This window comes from Sorex araneus, chromosome 5 (genome assembly GCF_027595985.1).
Source record: "Sorex araneus isolate mSorAra2 chromosome 5, mSorAra2.pri, whole genome shotgun sequence".
NCBI lineage: Eukaryota > Metazoa > Chordata > Mammalia > Eulipotyphla > Soricidae > Sorex > Sorex araneus.
In genome coordinates this window covers 176,099,422-176,119,052 of record NC_073306.1, presented here as the reverse complement: position 1 = coordinate 176,119,052, position 19,631 = coordinate 176,099,422, and the positions used below count along the sequence as shown (strand labels likewise).

Genomic DNA, 19,631 nt, shown 5'->3' with positions numbered 1-19,631 from the left:
ATTCTGTGCTCAAGGGTCCCTCCTAGTGGTGCCAGGGGGACCACGGGTGGTGCCAGAATATGAATCCGGATTGGCTGCATGCAAAGCAAGCAACCTGCCTACTATACTATCGCTCTATGACCTCCCCACCTACTTTTGGTTTTTGGGCCACAGCCTGCTGTGCTCAGGCCTTACTCCTGGCCCTGCACTCAGGGATCCCTCCCGGTGGTCTCTCCGGCAACATTTCACTTGTATTGATTTTGGTCTAGTATTTGATTTTTCCCATTGTGATTTTATCTGTGATTTTTGTAGATAAAAAATAAGTCAAGAAGATAATGAAGATGAGTAATAGATAAATTAATTCATGTATAAGTCAATAAGATATTGTCATTAATAACTTATTCAGTTTGAGTTATGCCATAATTTTCATCTGAAGTACTATTTTTAGCAATTCAATGAGTTCAATTGTCTATCTTTGTTAGCTTTTTTTAAAAACGCACTTACCAATTATTTCAGCATTTCTATATTCTTCAAACAGAATTCTGTCTGGTTTTGCTTTGTTTTGTTTTGGCTTTTCGGGTCACACCCAGCGATGCACAGAGGTTACTCCTGGCTCTGCACTCAGGAATTACTCCTGGCAGTGCTGGGGGACCATATGGGATGCTGGGAATCAAACCCGGGTCAGCTGCGTGCAAGGCAAATGCCCTACCCGCTGTGCTATCACTCCAGCCCCGATTGCTGTCTGTTTGTGCTAACCTAGTATCATTTTGTATATTCTTCTGTCGACTATTAATTCACTCTGCTCTTTATTTCAATTTTTGGTTTTTAGAGGACTTGGACTTGTTAATACTCTTGCCATACTTAAAGTTTTAAATGACATGGTTATGCCCTATTCATATCTATAATTCATAGTTTACTTAGAAGAGAATTAAATTTATATTCTTTGCATACTCATTGAATTTTATTGAAATGTCTTTGGTATAAGTTTAGGTTTAAAATTAGACTAAAATATATTTAAGTAGGGATCAGAGAGATAATACAGGGGTAGGGAGCTTGTCTTGCACACAGCCAACCTGAGTACAATCCCCTGCAACCCATATGATCCACTGAGAACCACCATGAGTAACTCCAGAGTGTAGAGCCAGGAGTAACTCCTGATAATCATTGGGTGATTCTCCCCAAGTTATTCAAATTATATGCATAACCTAAGACCATTGTTATTGGATATGTTGGCTGAATTAATGAATGCCCTTTAATTCATTAATTTCTACAATATTGTACAGAAAGTATTAAATGACAGGTAGTTCTCAACAATATATAATCATTGCCTTGACAATTTTCAGATAAATAAATAACATGAGTTATATGGAATATCTGACAGTGCATGTTAATATGGACCAAAAGTAGCATAATGTTAGATTAAAGTTATACTCCTGGAGTGAGTGAGTGAGTAAAAATGGAAACACAGACAGAAATTTATACAGTGGAGCATAGCCATTAGATTATGATTAGAGTAGAGAAAATTGCTGAAATACTGGGTAACATGTAAATTTTTAAGCAGTCACAGATGTATTGTTATTTACTAGGTCAGCTTCTCAAAGATGAAAAGACATCAGTCACAGGGGGAGAAGGAAGACTTACAGAAGCCATAATAGTTGTTAAAAGAATGAGGCAGCAGGGAGTTCTGAAATAACAAGAGTCAAGGCAATTTGGCTGGCAAAATTTATTTGCAGAATAAGCTATCAAAAATGAGAGAAAATGCGATTCTTATTAAGAAAGGGGAAACACCTGACTTCCTTTGGTGTCACTGAATTTAGGTCCATGTTTCAGTTCATCATACTATTTCCTTAGCTGTCTGTGCATGTGTGAACACCTCTTTAGGTTTATGTATCCCCCTTACATCACAACTAGCCATTCACAGTCCATAAAATATTGTCACAGAAAAATTTGATGACTTTACTTATGGATCTTGCTTTCTAAATCTCACAATCTGGATAGTAATACCTGAGTCTTACATGCTTTGTGGTAGCATATACTTTCCCAAAATGACCACAATAATATTTTTGGTCCTCTCTTCTCTCGTGGAACTTTTCAATTCTCCTTTTAATCATTATAATCTATGATTCCTCCACTTAAAAATGGGAGAGATTGGTGCCTAGTTTCATAGAATACAATGGAAGTGACATTATTTGAGATTTAAGATAAGATTATAAAACATGACGCAGACAAGATAATCTGTTTGACTGCAGATTGTCTTTTTTTGGGTTTCACAGATTTGGAGCCTTGAGTCACCTTGACTGAAGTATCATGTGTATAAAGTACAAGTCAGAGAGTGCGGAGAGAGAGGGAGGGCTGGGAGGAGTGCCAGAGAGTGTGTTCAGCTGGTCCAGGTGCCAACTGAATCCTGGCAGTGCTTGATTGCACCCTGTCAGCGAGCTGAGCAAGAACCACAAAGCTGAGGTTAGAAGGACCATGATCAAATGGTTATTGTTTAAGCCACAGAATTTTGGGGGTGATTTCTGGTACGGCAAGAGATAATTTCCCAAATCATTTTTCAGAACAATACTTCCCAAAATATTTTAGGCTATTGACCAGTTAAGAAAACGGCTTTAAAAAAAATCATTATTCTGGGTGACTTGTAAATCTGTGTTAATTTTTGATCCAGTATTAAAATTCTGTTTCTTGTCTCTTGTTCAGAACTTTTTACACACTTGAGTTATAACAGGAGAAAAAAGCAGTATCCTCACTGTCTTGCAAATTTTGAGAACTAAATAAAACATTGTAAAGATATTGGGTGTTCATTAGCTGAATTTATATATTATATTAGAATGCACTCCTGGATAGAAGCATTGTGCCTTAATTGTATTTTTTTGACCTGTCGTGACTGGCACACTTTTAAAAACAGAACCTGGAGATAGGCAAATATTAATATTTTTCTATTTAGCAATATATCAAAAATTAAACCCTACCATATGTTAGTTGTCAGTAACTCAAAGCTAATTGGTCATACAGTAGATAAACAACTTGTATATCAACAGAATACTGAATTTAAAAAAATCCCCAGCGAATAGAAATTTATGTATTCTAGAATTTATTAGAACAGAAACTAGATAACCTAGAATTTATAATTTAGGTAGAGGTAAGAAGTAAACAAATATAGAAGTCAGGGAGATTGCTCAAAGGACTTGGAACATGCTCTACATACAAAAGGACCAGGTTAAATGGTTGGCACAAAGTTGTCCCTACACCCCGCCAGGAGTTAACCCTGAGCACTGAACTGAGAGTCACTCCTAAACTCTGCTGGATGTGACCCCAAAAAACAAGAGAAAAGAAAACTGGCACATGAGAAAAATGATTCAGAATTTTTGTAAGACAGTATAAGCATAGTTTTTTGAATAGTTCTTTGAACAAGAATCAAGAAAAAAGGGGTTAGAAGACTCTGAAAAATCATATATAACTCAGCACACTTAAATGTGTATTCTCTTATACAATAAATTTTGCACTTCTAATTACATAATCGTTTAGTTATATTATTCTGGAATCACTGTCCCCTAAGACCTACATTAATTGCAACTGAAAATTGCAGTTAAATTGAAATACATGAAATTGCCAATTGTGACAGTTTTTAAAAATAATGATGCTTTTACATAGTTCTACTTCACCTGTCCATTAGGTACACATCTCACCTCAGGCTCAGGCTACCAAGGGTCTCAGTCAACTGACATCCCTTCTGTTATCCTTTTTAAAATCTCCACTAACAAAAGAATTTTATTTATAATTTTATTTATGAGTAAACATATCTGTATTTTATCACATCAAACTACTACCATTTCCATCCATCCATAATATTGAGTACTTTACTTGGTGATATTTATTTTAAATTTAAATTTTTAATTTTAGATTTAAGGTAGTTATCAAACATTTGCAGGCCTAGATTAGAGGATCAACTTTACAAACCCATCACCTGTCACAATATGACAAAAGTAATATTTATAATAACATGATTTTAGTTCTGTGAGGATCATTAAGTTCCTTACAGTTATTATCTAAAAAATCTTTTGGGAAAATATCACAGGGAGGACAGAAACGTATAAATTAAGGGGAATGAATGAATTTCTGCTATGATGACACTTTTAATAACGGAGTCAAAATCATCAGTTTCCTGTCAAAATAGTAAATTAAAGTGAAGATTCTAATTTAAAGGCATTTCCAAGAGAAAATATGTCTGATTCTCATAAATTGGTATTGTCTTTCCTTATCTGTTATAATCTTTTCCCAATCAGTGAAGCAATTTTTAATATTAGAGTACAGAATTTGTGATGTTTAAGTTATGCATTTAAGATTTTAAGTTTTTTTGCTCTTGATTTATGTCTTGTAAAAGATCGTATTTATTTCTGGATGTTATCTCCACTGTCCAACCTAAAGTTTTACCTCAGTGTTTTATAGAAAATTATGCTACCTGGTTTCCCAATTTTCTGGTGCAAAGCCACATTGTTGTAAGGAGACATATGGCTGTTCCTATACTACTCCTACAAATATATACCACCACATATACTACATAGCATATTAAATAGTCATTCCAATGACATTATTGTCATATAAATTAGCATGAGATTGGTTTAAATGGTTCAGAGAAGGAAATTACTCCTTAGGGAACAAAAGAGCATGCTTTGTATGCCAGAGGATTTGGTCCCTGATCCCATGTGGTATATGGTTTGTTCTCGAGGACCTCCAGGTATGGCCACAAAACCAAAGCCAGAAGTAAAAAAAGCAAAATGATTTATCGGAAAAGAATTTATTTGTGCACATTTATTAAAACACCAGGCATTATATGTTCGGCTATTAAATTTTGTAAATCTTTCATCATGCTCTATAAAAGCTGTCAATTAGAACTAGCATTGCTATTGTAATAAGACATTTGAGTTCTTGCATATACTTTATAACATATGCATGAAGTTATGATGCTCTGGTGTCCTAAATATCTCATTTACAAAGCCTTTCAATTCACAAATTACAGAAACTCTCAAAACTGCTTTGAGATAGTTGGGGGTGAACCAATTTTTCTCCTCTACTTTTCAATCTTTTCTGATTCCTTGCCAACTGGTGAATCTCTACACACTCTTTCCATCTTATATTTGGTTTTGCTGTTGGCAATGATGGCCTGTTCCGAGAGTAAACCTTCTCCTTCACTTGAAGGAGGACAGAAGATCCAAGCTGCTTTTCACAGAAGTAATCTGTGGAGCCGATCTTGTTCAGAGATCGATGACAAGGCTATAGGATAGGGTTGAAAGAGAAATCAAAGTTCTTTATTGAGATCCAGTTTATTTTCCTTCTTCATTTTAGACTTCCTTCCTTCTTCCTGCCTTTCTGCCTTCCCTTCTCTTTCCCTCCCTCTCTACCTCCCTCCCTTCCTACCTCCCTTCCTTCATTTGTCTTCCTTCCATGCTGGTTAAATAATTTTACTGGTGTTGAATTCCAGCCTCCTCTCATTACAATGCCTGCAATAAAATGTTATACGATACTTATCATCTTATTTAATCATAAATAAAGGCATTTTTGAGTCACAATATCTCATTTTTATGCAGTGCAAGATGATAACTACTAGCCATATGTAGACACCCAACTCATGACTAGTTCAAATTGAAATGTGTTATATTTTCTTAATATTACAAATATTTACTTAATATTACAAATATCTAATATTGGGAACTAGAGTGATAGTGCAGAGCTAAGCCTTGCAGGTGGCCAAGTGGGTTCTAAACCCAGCATCCCATTTGGTTCACTGAGCACTGCCAAGAATAATTCCTGAGTGCAGAACCAGGAGTAACCTCTGAGCATAGCAGGATGTGGCCCCCAAACAAAACAAAACAAAATCCCCCCGCCTAAACTCCAAATAGCTAATCTAGAACAAAATGGTCTTATGCAATAATCTATTATGACAAATATGACATACTTTTTATGTCATTAATAAATGCTTGTACTGATTCCATGTTGAAGAAAATGACAGTTTTGATATTTTGGTCTAAATAACTGATAAATTTCATTTTTACTTTTTAAATGAGATTTCTAAAAAATTTAAAATTATATCTTGAGTTCCCATATTTTATAAAATATAGCTTCTCTCCTGCCCCCATGCCAGGCTGTCTTTGCCGGGGTCCCCTCGGAGGCGGACGAGTTGATTTTCCCTCCCCGGCCCAAGCAGGACCCTGGCAGCTGAAAATCTCCAGAACCCAGCTGCAGCCATGCTCAAGGCCACTCTGCACGTATGGACAAACCTCACGCATGAAGAAACTGACAGAGGAACCCAGGTACGTGGGACCCGTGGCTGAGATCTCCGAGCTTGCTCAGGTCAGACTGGGCCTTCTTCACCCAGGTTCCCAGTTTTCCAGTAGGTTGGCAGTCATACCCACAAACTGCCCCCGCCACATAATCTCATCAAGGGCCAAGATACAGAGACTATAAAACAAAGCTCCTGGAAGAGAACGATGCAGAATCTTGCATGGCAGAGCCTGGCAAGCTGCCCCATGGCGTATTCCATATGCCAAAAACAGTAACAATAATGGGTCTCATGTCCCTGATCCTGAAAGCGATAGGGACAAATGGAGGCATTACTGGCACCTGCTTGAGCAAATAGATGAGCAATGGAATGACAGTGATACAGTGATACAGTGATAGCTTCTCTAAAAACTGTTTCTAAAAAGAATAACTGAATTATTTTTGCTTAGAATTTTAACTTTTGTTACACGTTTCAACTGTTTTGAGTAAAATAGATACTAGACAGATTCCTGAGAATTAGAAGTGCAGCTAGCCTTAAAGACATGTAAGCTACAAGGTGTGTTTAGATTATAGTTTTTAAAAATCTGAAAAAAAATTAAAAATCAGCATAGGATCGTGGTACATTAAATCAATTAAGACTTATCAGTGTCTTGCGTGCTAAAATATGAAAAGAGAATAAATTTAGACAGGGCAGGACACACTCAGAAGGGGGCAGGAATACTCCTGACACTTTACCTCAGGCCCGGGAAAAGGGGTAGGAACACTGGAGAAAAGCTAGGTAGAGCTACTGCAATCAGTTCAGCTGCTTTAGGATCTTAGATATGTCTAGTAAGGATGCCGATATCCACCCACCCCTCACAAAGACTAAATCCAGTAAAGTCCTTTGAACTTGAATGTTCCTGGTACTGGATACATCAATAAGTTGTAGTTCTTGTAATGTCTATATCTTTTCAAAGAAACTGAGATTCAGAGGAGTTACAAAGCAATTAACAGGCAAAGTTATAATTTAACCATGTCTTTCTAATTTGAAATCTCATTGTTACCTTGTGTATTCTTCCTCCCTTATCAAAGATGCAGTTCCTGCCTAGTGAAGCAATGATTGTCTGTTATTTTAAGTTGCCCTTTATTTATTTATTTTTTTATAATATCAACTTTACATTGGTTAATCTGTTGCACTTTCAGAGACACAAATTTTTCACTCTTATAAAATGTTCTGGGAATGTGAAGTGAAGCAGTATTATTTCTAGTCAGAGAAGTTTAATGTCTTGTCTCTTAACAGCAACAAAAAATCTTCTAAAGGAACAATCTTGGTTATCCATATGGTCCTGACCTAGGGAACACTGTTGATTTCTGTGTTGTTAGAGTATGAAGCTTCTGATTATACTACCTGCTGTTGATTTTTCAGTTCACCAAGAGTGATTCCTCTAACAATATCTATTTCTCTTTGTTGATTTCTTTTCTCATTTAGATTTGACTTTAATGAATCAGATTCTGGGTCAGAGAGATAATAAAGGGATTAAGACACTGATCTAGCATGAAGCTATGCTGTTTTCATCCTGAATACGGCAAACACTTTTCCAGAGAACTGCCAGGAGTGATCTCTGAGCATGAAACCAGGAAGAAGCACTCAACACTGTGTGGATGTGGCCTGAGATAAAAACAAAGGAAACAAAAGAAAACAAAAAGTATAAATTGAAAAATCAGATTCTGCTCTTACTTTGCCCCCATTTTAGTTGTTGAAGAACCCAGTTTTATCTCTTCAATCGCATTGTTAGGCAAATGTCAATCACCTACTTGATTCTTGGCTATCCAATGGCAATATGAACATGAACGCATTTACCTTCAGTAGACAAACAGCAATAGCACAGCTGGTAGGGCATTGCCTTGCATGTTGCCAACCTGGATTCGATTCCTCCTTCCCTCTCAGAGAGCCCAGCAAGCTACCGAGAGTATCCTGCCCGAATGCAAAGACTGGCAAGCTACCAGTGGTGTATTCGATATTCCAAAAACAGTAACAAGTCTCACAATGGAGTCGTTACTGGTGCCTGCTTCAGCAAATTGATGAACAATGAGATGGCAGTGATAGAGTGATATAATGACAGTGATAGAGTGATATAGTGACAGATAAACAGAGAATGGCTGTCTCTTATAGAACTTGGCATCATGTTGAGGATGGCATCTATGTGATGGAATGGGTGATGGTGACACATGGTTCCATTGTCCCTGCTAGTGTGTAAATATAGGGTGATATAACATTCTAGGAATGAATGTAACTTGGTTTGGAAAATGCTAAACTATGAATATTTCAGCTGGGACTTCATGGGAAAGGTGAACAGGGGGAAAGTGTTAGGGAACTGGTAGGAAGGGAAAGGCACTCCTGGCAGAAAGGAAAAACATGACAGGGACAATCATCTGGACCTATACTTTGTTCAGATAGGAGTGTGACTTTTGGGTATAGTTGGGCATTAACACAAAAGGAGTGTAAAGAGGGATGTAATCAGAGAGAAATCAATCAGCATTGATGAGATTATTTTTAAATTAATATTGTGCATATTACTTTAAATGCACTAGGAATTTGAACCTAGGGAGATATGAAGAAGGTGAGACACTAGCCTTGCATTCAGCAAATCATGATTCAATCCCAGGTACTAAAAATGGTGCTCGGGTGCTGCTGAGCACAATTAAGACTTGAGTACGGGTGGGTGTGCCCTGGCCTCCAAATAAAATGTAGTTCCTGAACTGGGAACTAGAGAAGTAATATAGGGCTTAAGGTGCTTGCCTTACCTGTGACTTGATGATCAGGAGTGACCCTTGAGTACAGAGCCAGGAGTTTCCCCTGAATATCATCTCGTGTGCCCCCCAAACGAAGACAACAAAACAAAACACATTTATAATATTATTCAGAATACAAATTTTGGGACATTTACATCAGAGACATATTTTACAGAGTTAGAGATTTTTACAGAGTTAGAGACTTAAAATGGATTTTAAGGTTTAAATGGAAACCTCCCGTTTCTACATGCATATGCAAATTTATCATGCATCCACTTCATTATAATTCTATCATCTGTACCATACTTATCAGAGGGAACATTTACCTCATGATGAATGGGCTTCATTAGTGGTGGTTTGAGGCAATATTTTTATTCATCTGTAAAGGTTAAAAAGCCTCTATTAATTCATTTTGAAGAATTATTATTTAAGATACAAATTCTTTCTGTTTGTAGTTTTTAAATGAGGGAGAAAATACATTTTCTTTCTTAATCTGATCAGTTTATAGCTTGGAAGAAAGGCAGTAGGCTTGAACAAGAGCATTGCATAAAGATATCTATCAAAAACTAAGTTTTAAGTCTTTGGAAAATGACATTGTGTCTTTTCATTGGTCCATTTGGCTTTTGTTCCAGGAAATTTAACTTCAAAACTGATAAACCCTTTTCTGTGGATGTGGCTTATATAAATCAATGAATTAAATATAGTCTATAATGATCCAAAGAATGTTGTATTAATTATTTATAAAAATTTGAGGCTTCAACTGTTATCTCAAATATTAAATTTGACAGATTTAAGGGGAAGAAATCAAAAGAATTTGCATGGGAACTTCTAATAAAAAAATTAAAATGACATTAGTTTAACAATCAATAGATAAAAACCTAACTATATTACTTGAAGAAAAATTTTACTTGAGCTGTTTCTACTTCTAGTTTATAAATCAACACTTCTTCGTGTTTCTGAACAGAAAAAGATGTTGGGGCATGTATAACCACTGCAGAAGGAAGATATTTCATTTGTATTTATATCTATACTCATTATCACGAATAATGCTGCTTTTGCATATTGCATGGGTGTATATATGGCTATTTACAAAAGGAAATTAAGGTGAGCTTAAATTAATATTATTTTTTTTGACTCATAGGGTTAGTATGCTAGTAAAACATAGGATATTTCTGATGGCCCATGGAACTGGAAGGGAAAACAGAGATTAATGACAGATTGAACACAAAACACAGAATAGCAAGGTAAGTTTCCTCCCTGAGGTGTTTTCTTCCTTCATAAACATTCATTAAGCATCTACTATGAATCAAATACTAAGACGATGAAAGAAGGAAAGCCATATGTCCCATTACACACAATCCATTATTAGTTTTGTGAACTGAAATCACATTGAGAGTTAAAAAAATTCTTCAGCCCCTTGTGGTGCATGCAATGAATGCAGTTAAATATGCAGTCAGAGCATCTAACAGAATAGAGACTTGAGGCATTTCACTCTTCATTAAAAAACTATAGTAAAACCACAGACTTCAGCTTAAAGCAATACCCTCCTTTTTTTTTTTTTTTTTTTTTTTTTTTTTTTTTTTTGCAGTCACTGTTCCCTTGCCAACATTTGTAGTAATTTCAGATTAGGAGTTTTGCATCTTCAGCGGAACCTAAACCCTCCTGCCTGGATCCCACCCACCTAAAATAAACATAAAAAAAGACAGAGAAAAATAAAAGAAAAAAAAAGAAATAAAAAGGGGGAAATAGCGTTACTGGTCTGGCCTGGTTAGAGAGAAGAAGAAAAGTAAGGAAGAAAGATGGAAAAGAAAGAATGAGGATGGAGTAAGGGGATGGGATGCAAAGAGGCAGAAAGCAGTTCCTTTCTCCCTCTGCTCGCCCTGCGGGTCGGTCCTGCTCGCTGGCGGCTCAGCCGCGCGGGGCCCTCCACTGCGCCCCCTAGCGTCGGCGCGGGGCAGCGGGAGGCGGGCGACTACCTCTTTAAATGACAGCTGGGGCGCGGGGCTCCGTCCCGAGCCTGACGTCAGTGCCGCCTCCCCGGCGGTCTGGAGTAGTTTAGCGCCACCGTCCGCGCTCTGGGTACCCGGGAGCGCTCGCCCTCCGCTGGGGCGGCGAGTTTGCTTTTTGCTCCCATCCCTCCTGCCGCCGCCTCCAGCGCGTCTCGCCCAGTCTCTCGCACACTTCGCCGACGCCCCCCAAGGAGCAGCGGCTTCCCGCCCCCCCCCCCGGCTTTGATTTTATTTATTTATTTATTCATTTATTTTCTCGCGCTCGACCGCCACCGCGGCGCCTGCGGAGCCTTCTCCCCGCGCTTCGCTGCCCACCCCCCGATGGAGCCCGGGCGCCGCCGCCGTCTCCGCCGCCGCTGCTGCCGCTGCCCCGCGCCCTGAGCGCCGCGGACACGCGCCGGCCGGCCCGAGGGCAGCCGCGAGCGCACGCGGGGCGCCCCCCGCGAGTTGCTGCTCTCCAGGGTCACCGGGCCGCTGGCCGGGGCGGGGGCGGCGGGGCGAACCATGGCTTTGAAGGACACGGGCGGCGGCACCATCCTCCCCATTAGCGACATGGTGTCGGCGTCCAGCTCGCCCGGCGGAGCGTCGGCCACCGGCGTCGCCGCCGCCCCGGGGCCCTGCGCGCCCTCCCCCTTCCCCGAGGTGGTGGAGCTGAACGTGGGGGGCCAGGTGTATGTGACCAAGCACTCGACGCTGCTCAGCGTCCCGGACAGCACTCTGGCCACGATGTTCTCCCCGGCCAGCCCCCGGGGCGGCGTCCGACGCCGCGGCGAGCTGCCCAGGGACAGCCGCGCGCGCTTCTTTATCGACCGCGACGGCTTCCTCTTCAGGTACGTGCTGGACTACCTGCGCGACAAGCAGCTGGCGCTGCCCGAGCACTTCCCCGAGAAGGAGCGGCTGCTGCGCGAGGCCGAGTACTTCCAGCTGGGCGACCTGGTCAAGCTGCTGGCCCCCAAGGTCACCAAGCAGAACTCCATCAACGACGAAGGCTGCCAGAGCGACCTGGACGACAACGTGTCGCAGGGCAGTAGCGACGCGCTGTTGCTGCGGGGGGCGGCGGCGGCGGCGACAGCGACAGCGACAGCGGCGACAGCGGCGGCTCCCGCACCCTCGGGGGCCGGAGCGCCGGGCGGCGGGCAGCGCGCGGCGCCCGACAAGCGTTCGGGCTTCCTGACGCTCGGCTACCGCGGCTCCTACACGGCTGTGCGCGACAACCAGGCGGACGCCAAGTTCCGGCGGGTGGCGCGCATCATGGTGTGCGGGCGCATCGCGCTGGCCAAGGAGGTCTTCGGGGACACGCTCAACGAGAGCCGCGACCCCGATCGCCCGCCCGAGAAGTACACGTCGCGCTTCTACCTCAAGTTCACCTACTTGGAGCAGGCTTTCGACCGCCTGTCCGAGGCCGGCTTCCACATGGTGGCGTGCAACTCCTCGGGCACGGCCGCCTTCGTCAACCAGTACCGCGACGACAAGATCTGGAGCAGCTACACCGAGTACATCTTCTTCCGTAAGTTCGCACGTCGCCCGCGGCTCGGCCCGGGGCGTGGTTGGAGCCGGCCCGGGGGCCCCGCGGGGGTGCCGGGCGGGAGAGCTGGTGGATCAGAGAGGTTCCGCCCCGGGTGGTTCTTGCAACCCCCCAGACGCGAGATGGACGCTTTTTGCCTCTTGCAATCGCCCACCTCCGCCGGCTCCAACTTCCGAACCTGGAGTTCCCACGCGGTTCTTCTTTCGTGCCCGCGGTGGCCCGGCCCTTCTGACTCATTCCTGGCGGGGACTCTGAGTTTCCTCCTGCGGAGGGCGGGGAGGAGAGGGGCGCACCCGGCTGGGTACCCTGGTCCTCTGGCTTGGCTAGGCGCCTATACCGCGGGGCTCCTGCTGGGTCGGGGATGGGGGGTCTGTGCAGTGGGAAGGCATCGGGCACCGCCGCGCGCCGGGGTCACCTGCTGGAGGGGCCGGTCCGCTCCGCAGCACCTCGTGAGGGCCTGAGAGCGGCGGCGGGTGAGAGGTGTCCACCAAGCACCCCGACCTGCTGATCCGCTTCCCACACCGCACCAGAGGCTGTGACTCTGTGCAAACGCAGGGGTGCTTTGATGGGAGGGGAGGAGTGAATTAGAATTTGGAGGGTCCGGTGTTGCCCTTAGGGTGGAGATTAAGAGCAAGTGAGCGAGTGAGAGCGAGGGAGAAAGGAGGGAAGAGTAAGAGAAAGAGGGGGAGAGGGAGAGAGGGAGGGGAAGAGAGAGAGAGAGGGAGGGAGAGGGAGAGGAGGGGATGGGAGTGGGAGAGAGAGAGAGAGAGGGGAAGAGAGAAAGAGAAAGAGAGAGAGGGAGGAGAGGAGGGGATGGGAATGGGGAAGAGAGAGAGAGAGAGAGAGAGAGAGAGAGAGAGAGAGAGAGAGAGAGAGAGAGAGAGATTTTCATGGATTGCACTTGCTTTGTGGGAACCTCCAGTGTTCAAGGGGCTTATATTCTCTTCTCCCAACAAGATGCTTTTTGTAGCAGACTTCTTCACCAGGGGTGTCTGTGAATCCAGCTCAAGAACTTCACCAAATGCCACTGAGGCCTGGGAATGCCTAGCAAGGGGCTGGCAGAGTTTTTTTGATGCCTGTAAAGTGAGGAGGGGAAGAGCCTAGAGCTATTCTGACAAAGGAAAAGTCAACTGGTGAAGTGGTAAAGGCTTCTGGAGCAACCTTTGGCAAGACACAGTGACCTTTAGACCCTGCCTATGGTGTTAGGGAAAGAGAGTGGCACTGTTGGCCAGTGGTAGAAATAAACGCATCCTAATTGTGTTTATATCAGGTTATTCACCAGGACTTGAGTTTCTTTTTCTGCTCCATATTTTCACAGGAGAAGTGGGCGTTCCCTCTCCCCCAGGCTCGGCCTTGTAGATCTGTGTGTGTATATTCTGATCACCAAACTCATCTGTTGAGTAGTGCTGGATTTCCTAAGAAACTATTTCCCCAGAGAAACAACTGAAGTGACACATAAATGCCTTATTTCTAAGTGTTATTATTACCTAGTGATACAGTTCATAGAAAAGTCCTGGAACAGAAGGCAATAGTACAATTATTCATGCGAAACTGGGATCTCTTACATGTATATTTTAAATAACTAAGGTGTTTTAGCATTATTCTAGGAACCATAGCTGTGATGTTCGAAGATCGTCTGGTACATAGGATCAAGGCTTCATGCATTGGCATGTCCTCTGAAACTCACGATTCCCCATGAATAATATCCGTGGAATAATGTCAGTGATAGGGTTCCATGTATACATCATTCCAACACCACATACCCACCAGAGACTGTTTCTCTCAACATTGTCTTGAATAACAGAGTTCCTGCACCTTCACCAGCACCAAAATGTCCCAAACCCTCTTCCCGCTCTGTCTTTAGTTCACCTCTAGTTCACCTTTTCTTTCCTTTTATCCCTGCCCTACTTGGTAATCTGTTTTATAGTTAGAGGCCGAGAGTTTGTCCTCGTTTGCTATCACCTACTTTCTTGTTTCGTTTTTTCTCTATTTATCATTGGTATGTGAAGTCATCTGGTATTTGTTCTTCTCCCTCTGGCTTATTTCACTTAATATGTTGTCCTCTAATTTCATCAAAGTTGCAGCAAACTGAATTTTTCTTTTTTCACAGCTGTATAGTATTTTGTTGTGTGTGTGCATATATATATATATATCACATTTTTTGTCTATCAATCTGTTGTTGGACTTTGGATTGTTTCAGTACTTAACACTTCAGTGAGTATAAGTGTACATAAAATATTTGAATCATGCTTTTGTGTTTACTGGGATAGATGTCAGAAGAGGGATAATTGAAAATAATCTCTCATATGGAAACTGTTCTTAATTTGTTGAACATTCTCCAAACTGTTTTACATAGAGGCAGAACCATATAAGATTCACCAACAGTGAAAAAGGGTCATTTATTCACTATATCCCTGCCAATTCTGGTTGTTTACAGTATTTTTGATACATGCTATTCTTACTGGTATGAAAGTCACTTTGATTTGTATTTCTATGATAACAAGTGACATTAAATACCTACTGACAGGCTTTATATTTATTTCTGCTAAGTGCCTATTCATCTTATTTTTAGGTGTTTTTTTTTAATTTTTGAGCTTTTTGAGTGTTTTATATGACTTAGATATTTGTCCTTTATCTAATGTATATAGCATGCAAATATCTTCTTATATCCAGTAGTTGTATTTTAATTTTAGACCATGTTTCTTTTGTCACTCAAAACCTTTTTTTGATAAACATTCATATGTTAAAAATACTGTCTTAACAACCAGCTTCCTTCCTGGAAAGTGGATGTTTCAGAGGGAATTTAAGTCATCTAAATTTGCTGATCATACTCTAGTTTCTGCACCAACTTCAATAGAACATTTTCTGATTTAGAGCCAAGAAGTGTTTTAACACTTCTCTTTAGGACTTGAAACTTTGGCAATATTCTCTCATAAATGCTGAGCTAGAATCCTATTTCCTTAAGTGCTTGTATTCAAGTCACTGGTTTCTAACTGCTCAAGGTTATATACAGGTTATTAAACATTTAACACCAGATTCATTTAGCTACTTGAATACTTTAATTTATTTTGCTATTACTCATTATATTAGCAAGTTTCCATAACATGTACTAAAACTACTAAATTTTATATTACTCATCCACAGCTAAAGATGGATTGTTCTCTATTGAAAAAAAAATAGTGCTTTGTGTGTGTGTGTGTGTGTGTGTGTGTGTGTGAGAGAGAGAGAGAGAGAGAGAGAGAGAGAGAGAGAGAGAGAGAGAGAGAGAGAGAGAGAGAGAGATGCATTCTAGGGGCTGGAGCGATAGTACAGTGGGTAGGGTATTTGCCTTGCAGGCAGCCGACCCGGGTTCGATTCTCCCAGCATCCCATATGGTCCCCCGAGCACTGCCATGGGTAATTCCTGAGTGCATGAACCAGGAGTAACCCCTGTGCTTCTCCGGGTATGACCCAAAAAAGAAACTAAAAGCCATTGTAGCTATTTTAAATAATATCTAGGAGTACAAAAAGGCATTTTATATTGGCATTATATTAGTCAGTAGTTTTATATTTGTGATACAATCCCAACTCCCATAGACTGCAACTATCATTATGTACTATCATTATGTATTCTTTGTTTCTCATAATAAGTGAGTTAATGCAAAGGTAATATTAATTTATTGGTATTCTCTTCCTAAAGTGCTTCAAAGATTTTATTTCTCACCATTGTTGAGTAAGGTGGGTACATTTATATATGTCTCTGTAGTTGCTTAATATACTTTATGCTGTGGTGTCTCAAAGTGCCATATCTGTGTATTAGTGCTGCTTCTAAAGGACATGTGAATTCTAATTTCCTTTGGTGGATTTTTATCTCTATAATTTCATACTTAATGATTTTTTATTCTAGTTGAGTTAAAGAAAAAAGTTGGGGGGTTGAAGCCATAGTACAGCGGGGCTGGACCCATAGTACAATGGGTAGGGAATTTGCCTTGCACTTGGACCCAGGTTCGATTCCCAACATCCCATAAGGTCCCCCTCCCCTCCCCCCCACCCCTGTCCCCCAATAGTGCCTGGAGTGATTCCTGAGTGCAGAGCCAGGAATCAGCGGGTGTGACCCAAAAAGCAAAAAAAAAAAAAAAAAAAAAAAGAAAAAAGAAAAAAGAAGTGTTTGAGCTAAGGGCCTAGGGATAGATAAGGGGTAGAGCAAGACTGCTTGGAAACATGAGATGAGGACATTGAAGCTAAGAGTTTGACCCCTGCTAAACGAAAGAAAGTAAATTTATGTCATTTAGCAGTCACAGTCCTTAGGACATGCTGGTGGTGTCTTTAATTGAATTTATTATTTTGTTAATAAGAAACAATAGGGCAGAGGTTTCATGAGGACTTACCCGAGTAACTTTAATCCTGTTTTCGTAGGCTAGTAAACTACTTTCTAAGTCTGAGGGTGATGGGGGATGTGGCGCTGAGCTGCATTTCATAAACCATTCTTTTCCTATTAAGGCTTATATTTATATCTTCAAACAAAGTAAATGAAATAGCTCATACTGAACATTTATGTTCTACAAGTTCATTTCCTTCCCCTTTGGCTTTACAGTTCACCCTGTTTATGTACATTGTCAGTTTTCACCACCACGTAGGACTAAGGGAACCCTGAATGTGGAATTTTTCCGTATTTAACCTCTACATTTCTCAATCTTTTTGGAGCACACTAGGAGTAGTACCTTCATGGCATTTCTTGCAATGTATTGTGTCTCTCTTTTTGTTTCTTGATATGTCCAATTTTTCACTAGAATTTTGGAGACACATTTGACATAAAGAATTTCGTAAGTTTAAAGTATAAAAGGTATACTTTATGATTTATATTTCATATTACAATATCCTTACCACTGGAATGCTAGCTAACATTCTGTTAAGTAAAATAATTACCACTATTTATTTCTGTTGAGAGCATTTTTAAAAAATCCCTGTCAACAATTTCAAGTATATCGTTTAGTACCATTAACTATGACATAATGCTGTGCTTTAAGTGCCCTGAATTCGTTCATCAGATAACTGGAAATTTGTACCCTTTGACTCACCGCTCTGTATTTCTCTTCTATGACTCTGGTCTAGTCGATACTCACCATTCTACTTTTGGTTTCTGTGAGCTTGGCAGTTTTAAGGGTCTAGTCATGTATGCCTAAATAACGTTATGCAGTGCTTATCTTTTTCTGCATGACATTTCACAGAGCTTTCTATCTTCAGGTTCCATCCATGTTGTCCTAATGGGCAAGGTTTTCTTTTTTGTCATGTCTTAATAATATTCAGGAAATCTCTGTATATATACATATGTGTATATGATCTGTTGTTATTTTTTGTAGGTTGTCAGATTTCAAGGTTGTTTCTGTGTCTTGACAAGTTGGCTAGTACTGTAATTAATATTAGAATGCAGATATATCTAAGATATCTTGCTTTTAGTTTTTTAGCTATTTATTGAAAAGGGTGGTTGCTGTATCATTACAGAACTTTTCGTTTCTTCTGCTGTATTTCTAAGACATTCAAGAACCTGTACAGTATTTCCACTTTTACCCCCTTTTAGCATATTTAGATAATATGCTTAGTTATTTCAAGTTACTTTATGCTCTCATCATCAAGCATATTTATCGTTATTATTTGTTACTTGGTTTTTATACTATGAAGCTCAGTAATACCCTATTTTTGACAAAATTTTAATCAAAGATTAAGGATTTATCCCAGACTTTTAATAAAAACTCTTGTGTCTGAGTATGATACCTATGATTTTTGTTGAATTGTGTATAGTATTTTATGAGTGAAATTTATAAATTGGTTGTTTCTAATTGCTGCATGTTATTAATCTTAGTGTGCATTTACCTAACTACCTCTTTTCCACGGATCTACACTTAGATACCTTCAACCTAATCACACTGCCCAGTTCACTGTTTACCTGTGAGATAATTTTTGAAATGCAATCTAGGAAAATTACCAGGTCATCCAGCATGCATTCACTTCAGTTTATTAAGTGTTGTCAGGTGGCTTGTCCAAATGAGTGCAGTGGTCTTAATTTCTAGAGCGAAACACGAAAATTCCATTATCTCATCTTTCCTATTAACATTTGGCAAATTTCTGTTTCTAATTGTTGCAAAAATACAAGAAAAGCTGTTTCTTCTCTCTAATGTCTTATGATGAATCTGTAATTTTTGGCAAGTCTCTAGAAATTGGAAGGATTTGTAGAGTTTTAAGTGAGCTGATACAGAGGCTCTCCCATACTGATCTCTTTGGTCACGTCCTTTCCTGATTAAAATTCAAATCACAGTAGTCATAGTAGTATCAACAAAATTCCTGCATAAAATGATGGTATTCCACTTGATGCAATGAATATTTTGCTAGTTTTTCCTCACAAAGTAGAGAGCACAACATTTGTCATTTCTGCCTTATATTGGGTAACATACATATAATACATTACATGAGATCTGGCTGTAATTGCCTACAGGATAGTCACCTATGATGAATGTATTAATGTGCTCACTCTAAGACAGGTAAAGTCTCATTGTACTGGCATTAGAATAATTTTGTGTTCTACATGGCAGCAACTGACTTTTCCATTAAGTAAATACTCCCTTTCCCATTGTCCTTTCTGGTACCTTTCTTTATCTTTGGGAATTCTTTCTTGATGTTTGTCCTTCATGACCACATCTGAAGCATATTTCGGGCAGTACAGCCTCCTTGCCACAGTACACTTTTCACCTTTGCAGTAATAGGCATTTGGAAATAAAATAGCCTCAGCTATTTTAGGTCAGTCTTCTAATTTCTTTGGCAAAAATTTGTAGTGCCCCTTTGGTCAGTTTTCTAGTAAATTAAGAGCAATCAAAATCCTGTGCAATGGAATTTCAGTTCTGAAGACTCATTACTTTGTGACCTCTGTGAATTACTCATTCTCCCCTCTCTTAAATTAATGGGTTTGAAGGATGGTGCCAACTTTGTCAGCAGTGAATTTGCCCTTGTGTGAAAGAGTTCTAAGTCCTGCTAAGACTGCAGTTTTATGGTTACATTTTATCATTGCAGTTGTTTATAATTTAAAATTTTCCATTATGT

General features: G+C 40.5%; 1 protein-coding gene and 1 long non-coding RNA gene across 2 annotated transcripts in view; one reads left to right on the top strand and one right to left on the bottom strand.

Annotated features, from left to right (window-relative positions):
• Nucleotides 1–4,819: 4,819 nt before the first annotated feature.
• On the bottom strand, nucleotides 4,820–12,513 carry LOC129405125 (uncharacterized). The gene is made up of 4 exons (XR_008630345.1): nucleotides 12,408–12,513; nucleotides 9,354–9,406; nucleotides 9,040–9,102; nucleotides 4,820–5,250 (listed from the first exon to the last, which is right to left on the bottom strand). It is a non-coding gene; the product is annotated as an uncharacterized LOC129405125 (long non-coding RNA).
• KCTD8 (potassium channel tetramerization domain containing 8) overlaps nucleotides 11,406–19,631 on the top strand; it is a 240,732-nt gene continuing 232,506 nt past the window's right edge. The window contains exon 1 of the mRNA XM_055140657.1: nucleotides 11,406–12,543. Coding sequence (XP_054996632.1) covers nucleotides 11,541–12,543 — 1,003 coding nt within the window. The 5' untranslated portion in view covers nucleotides 11,406–11,540. The remainder of the gene's footprint in view (nucleotides 12,544–19,631) is intronic.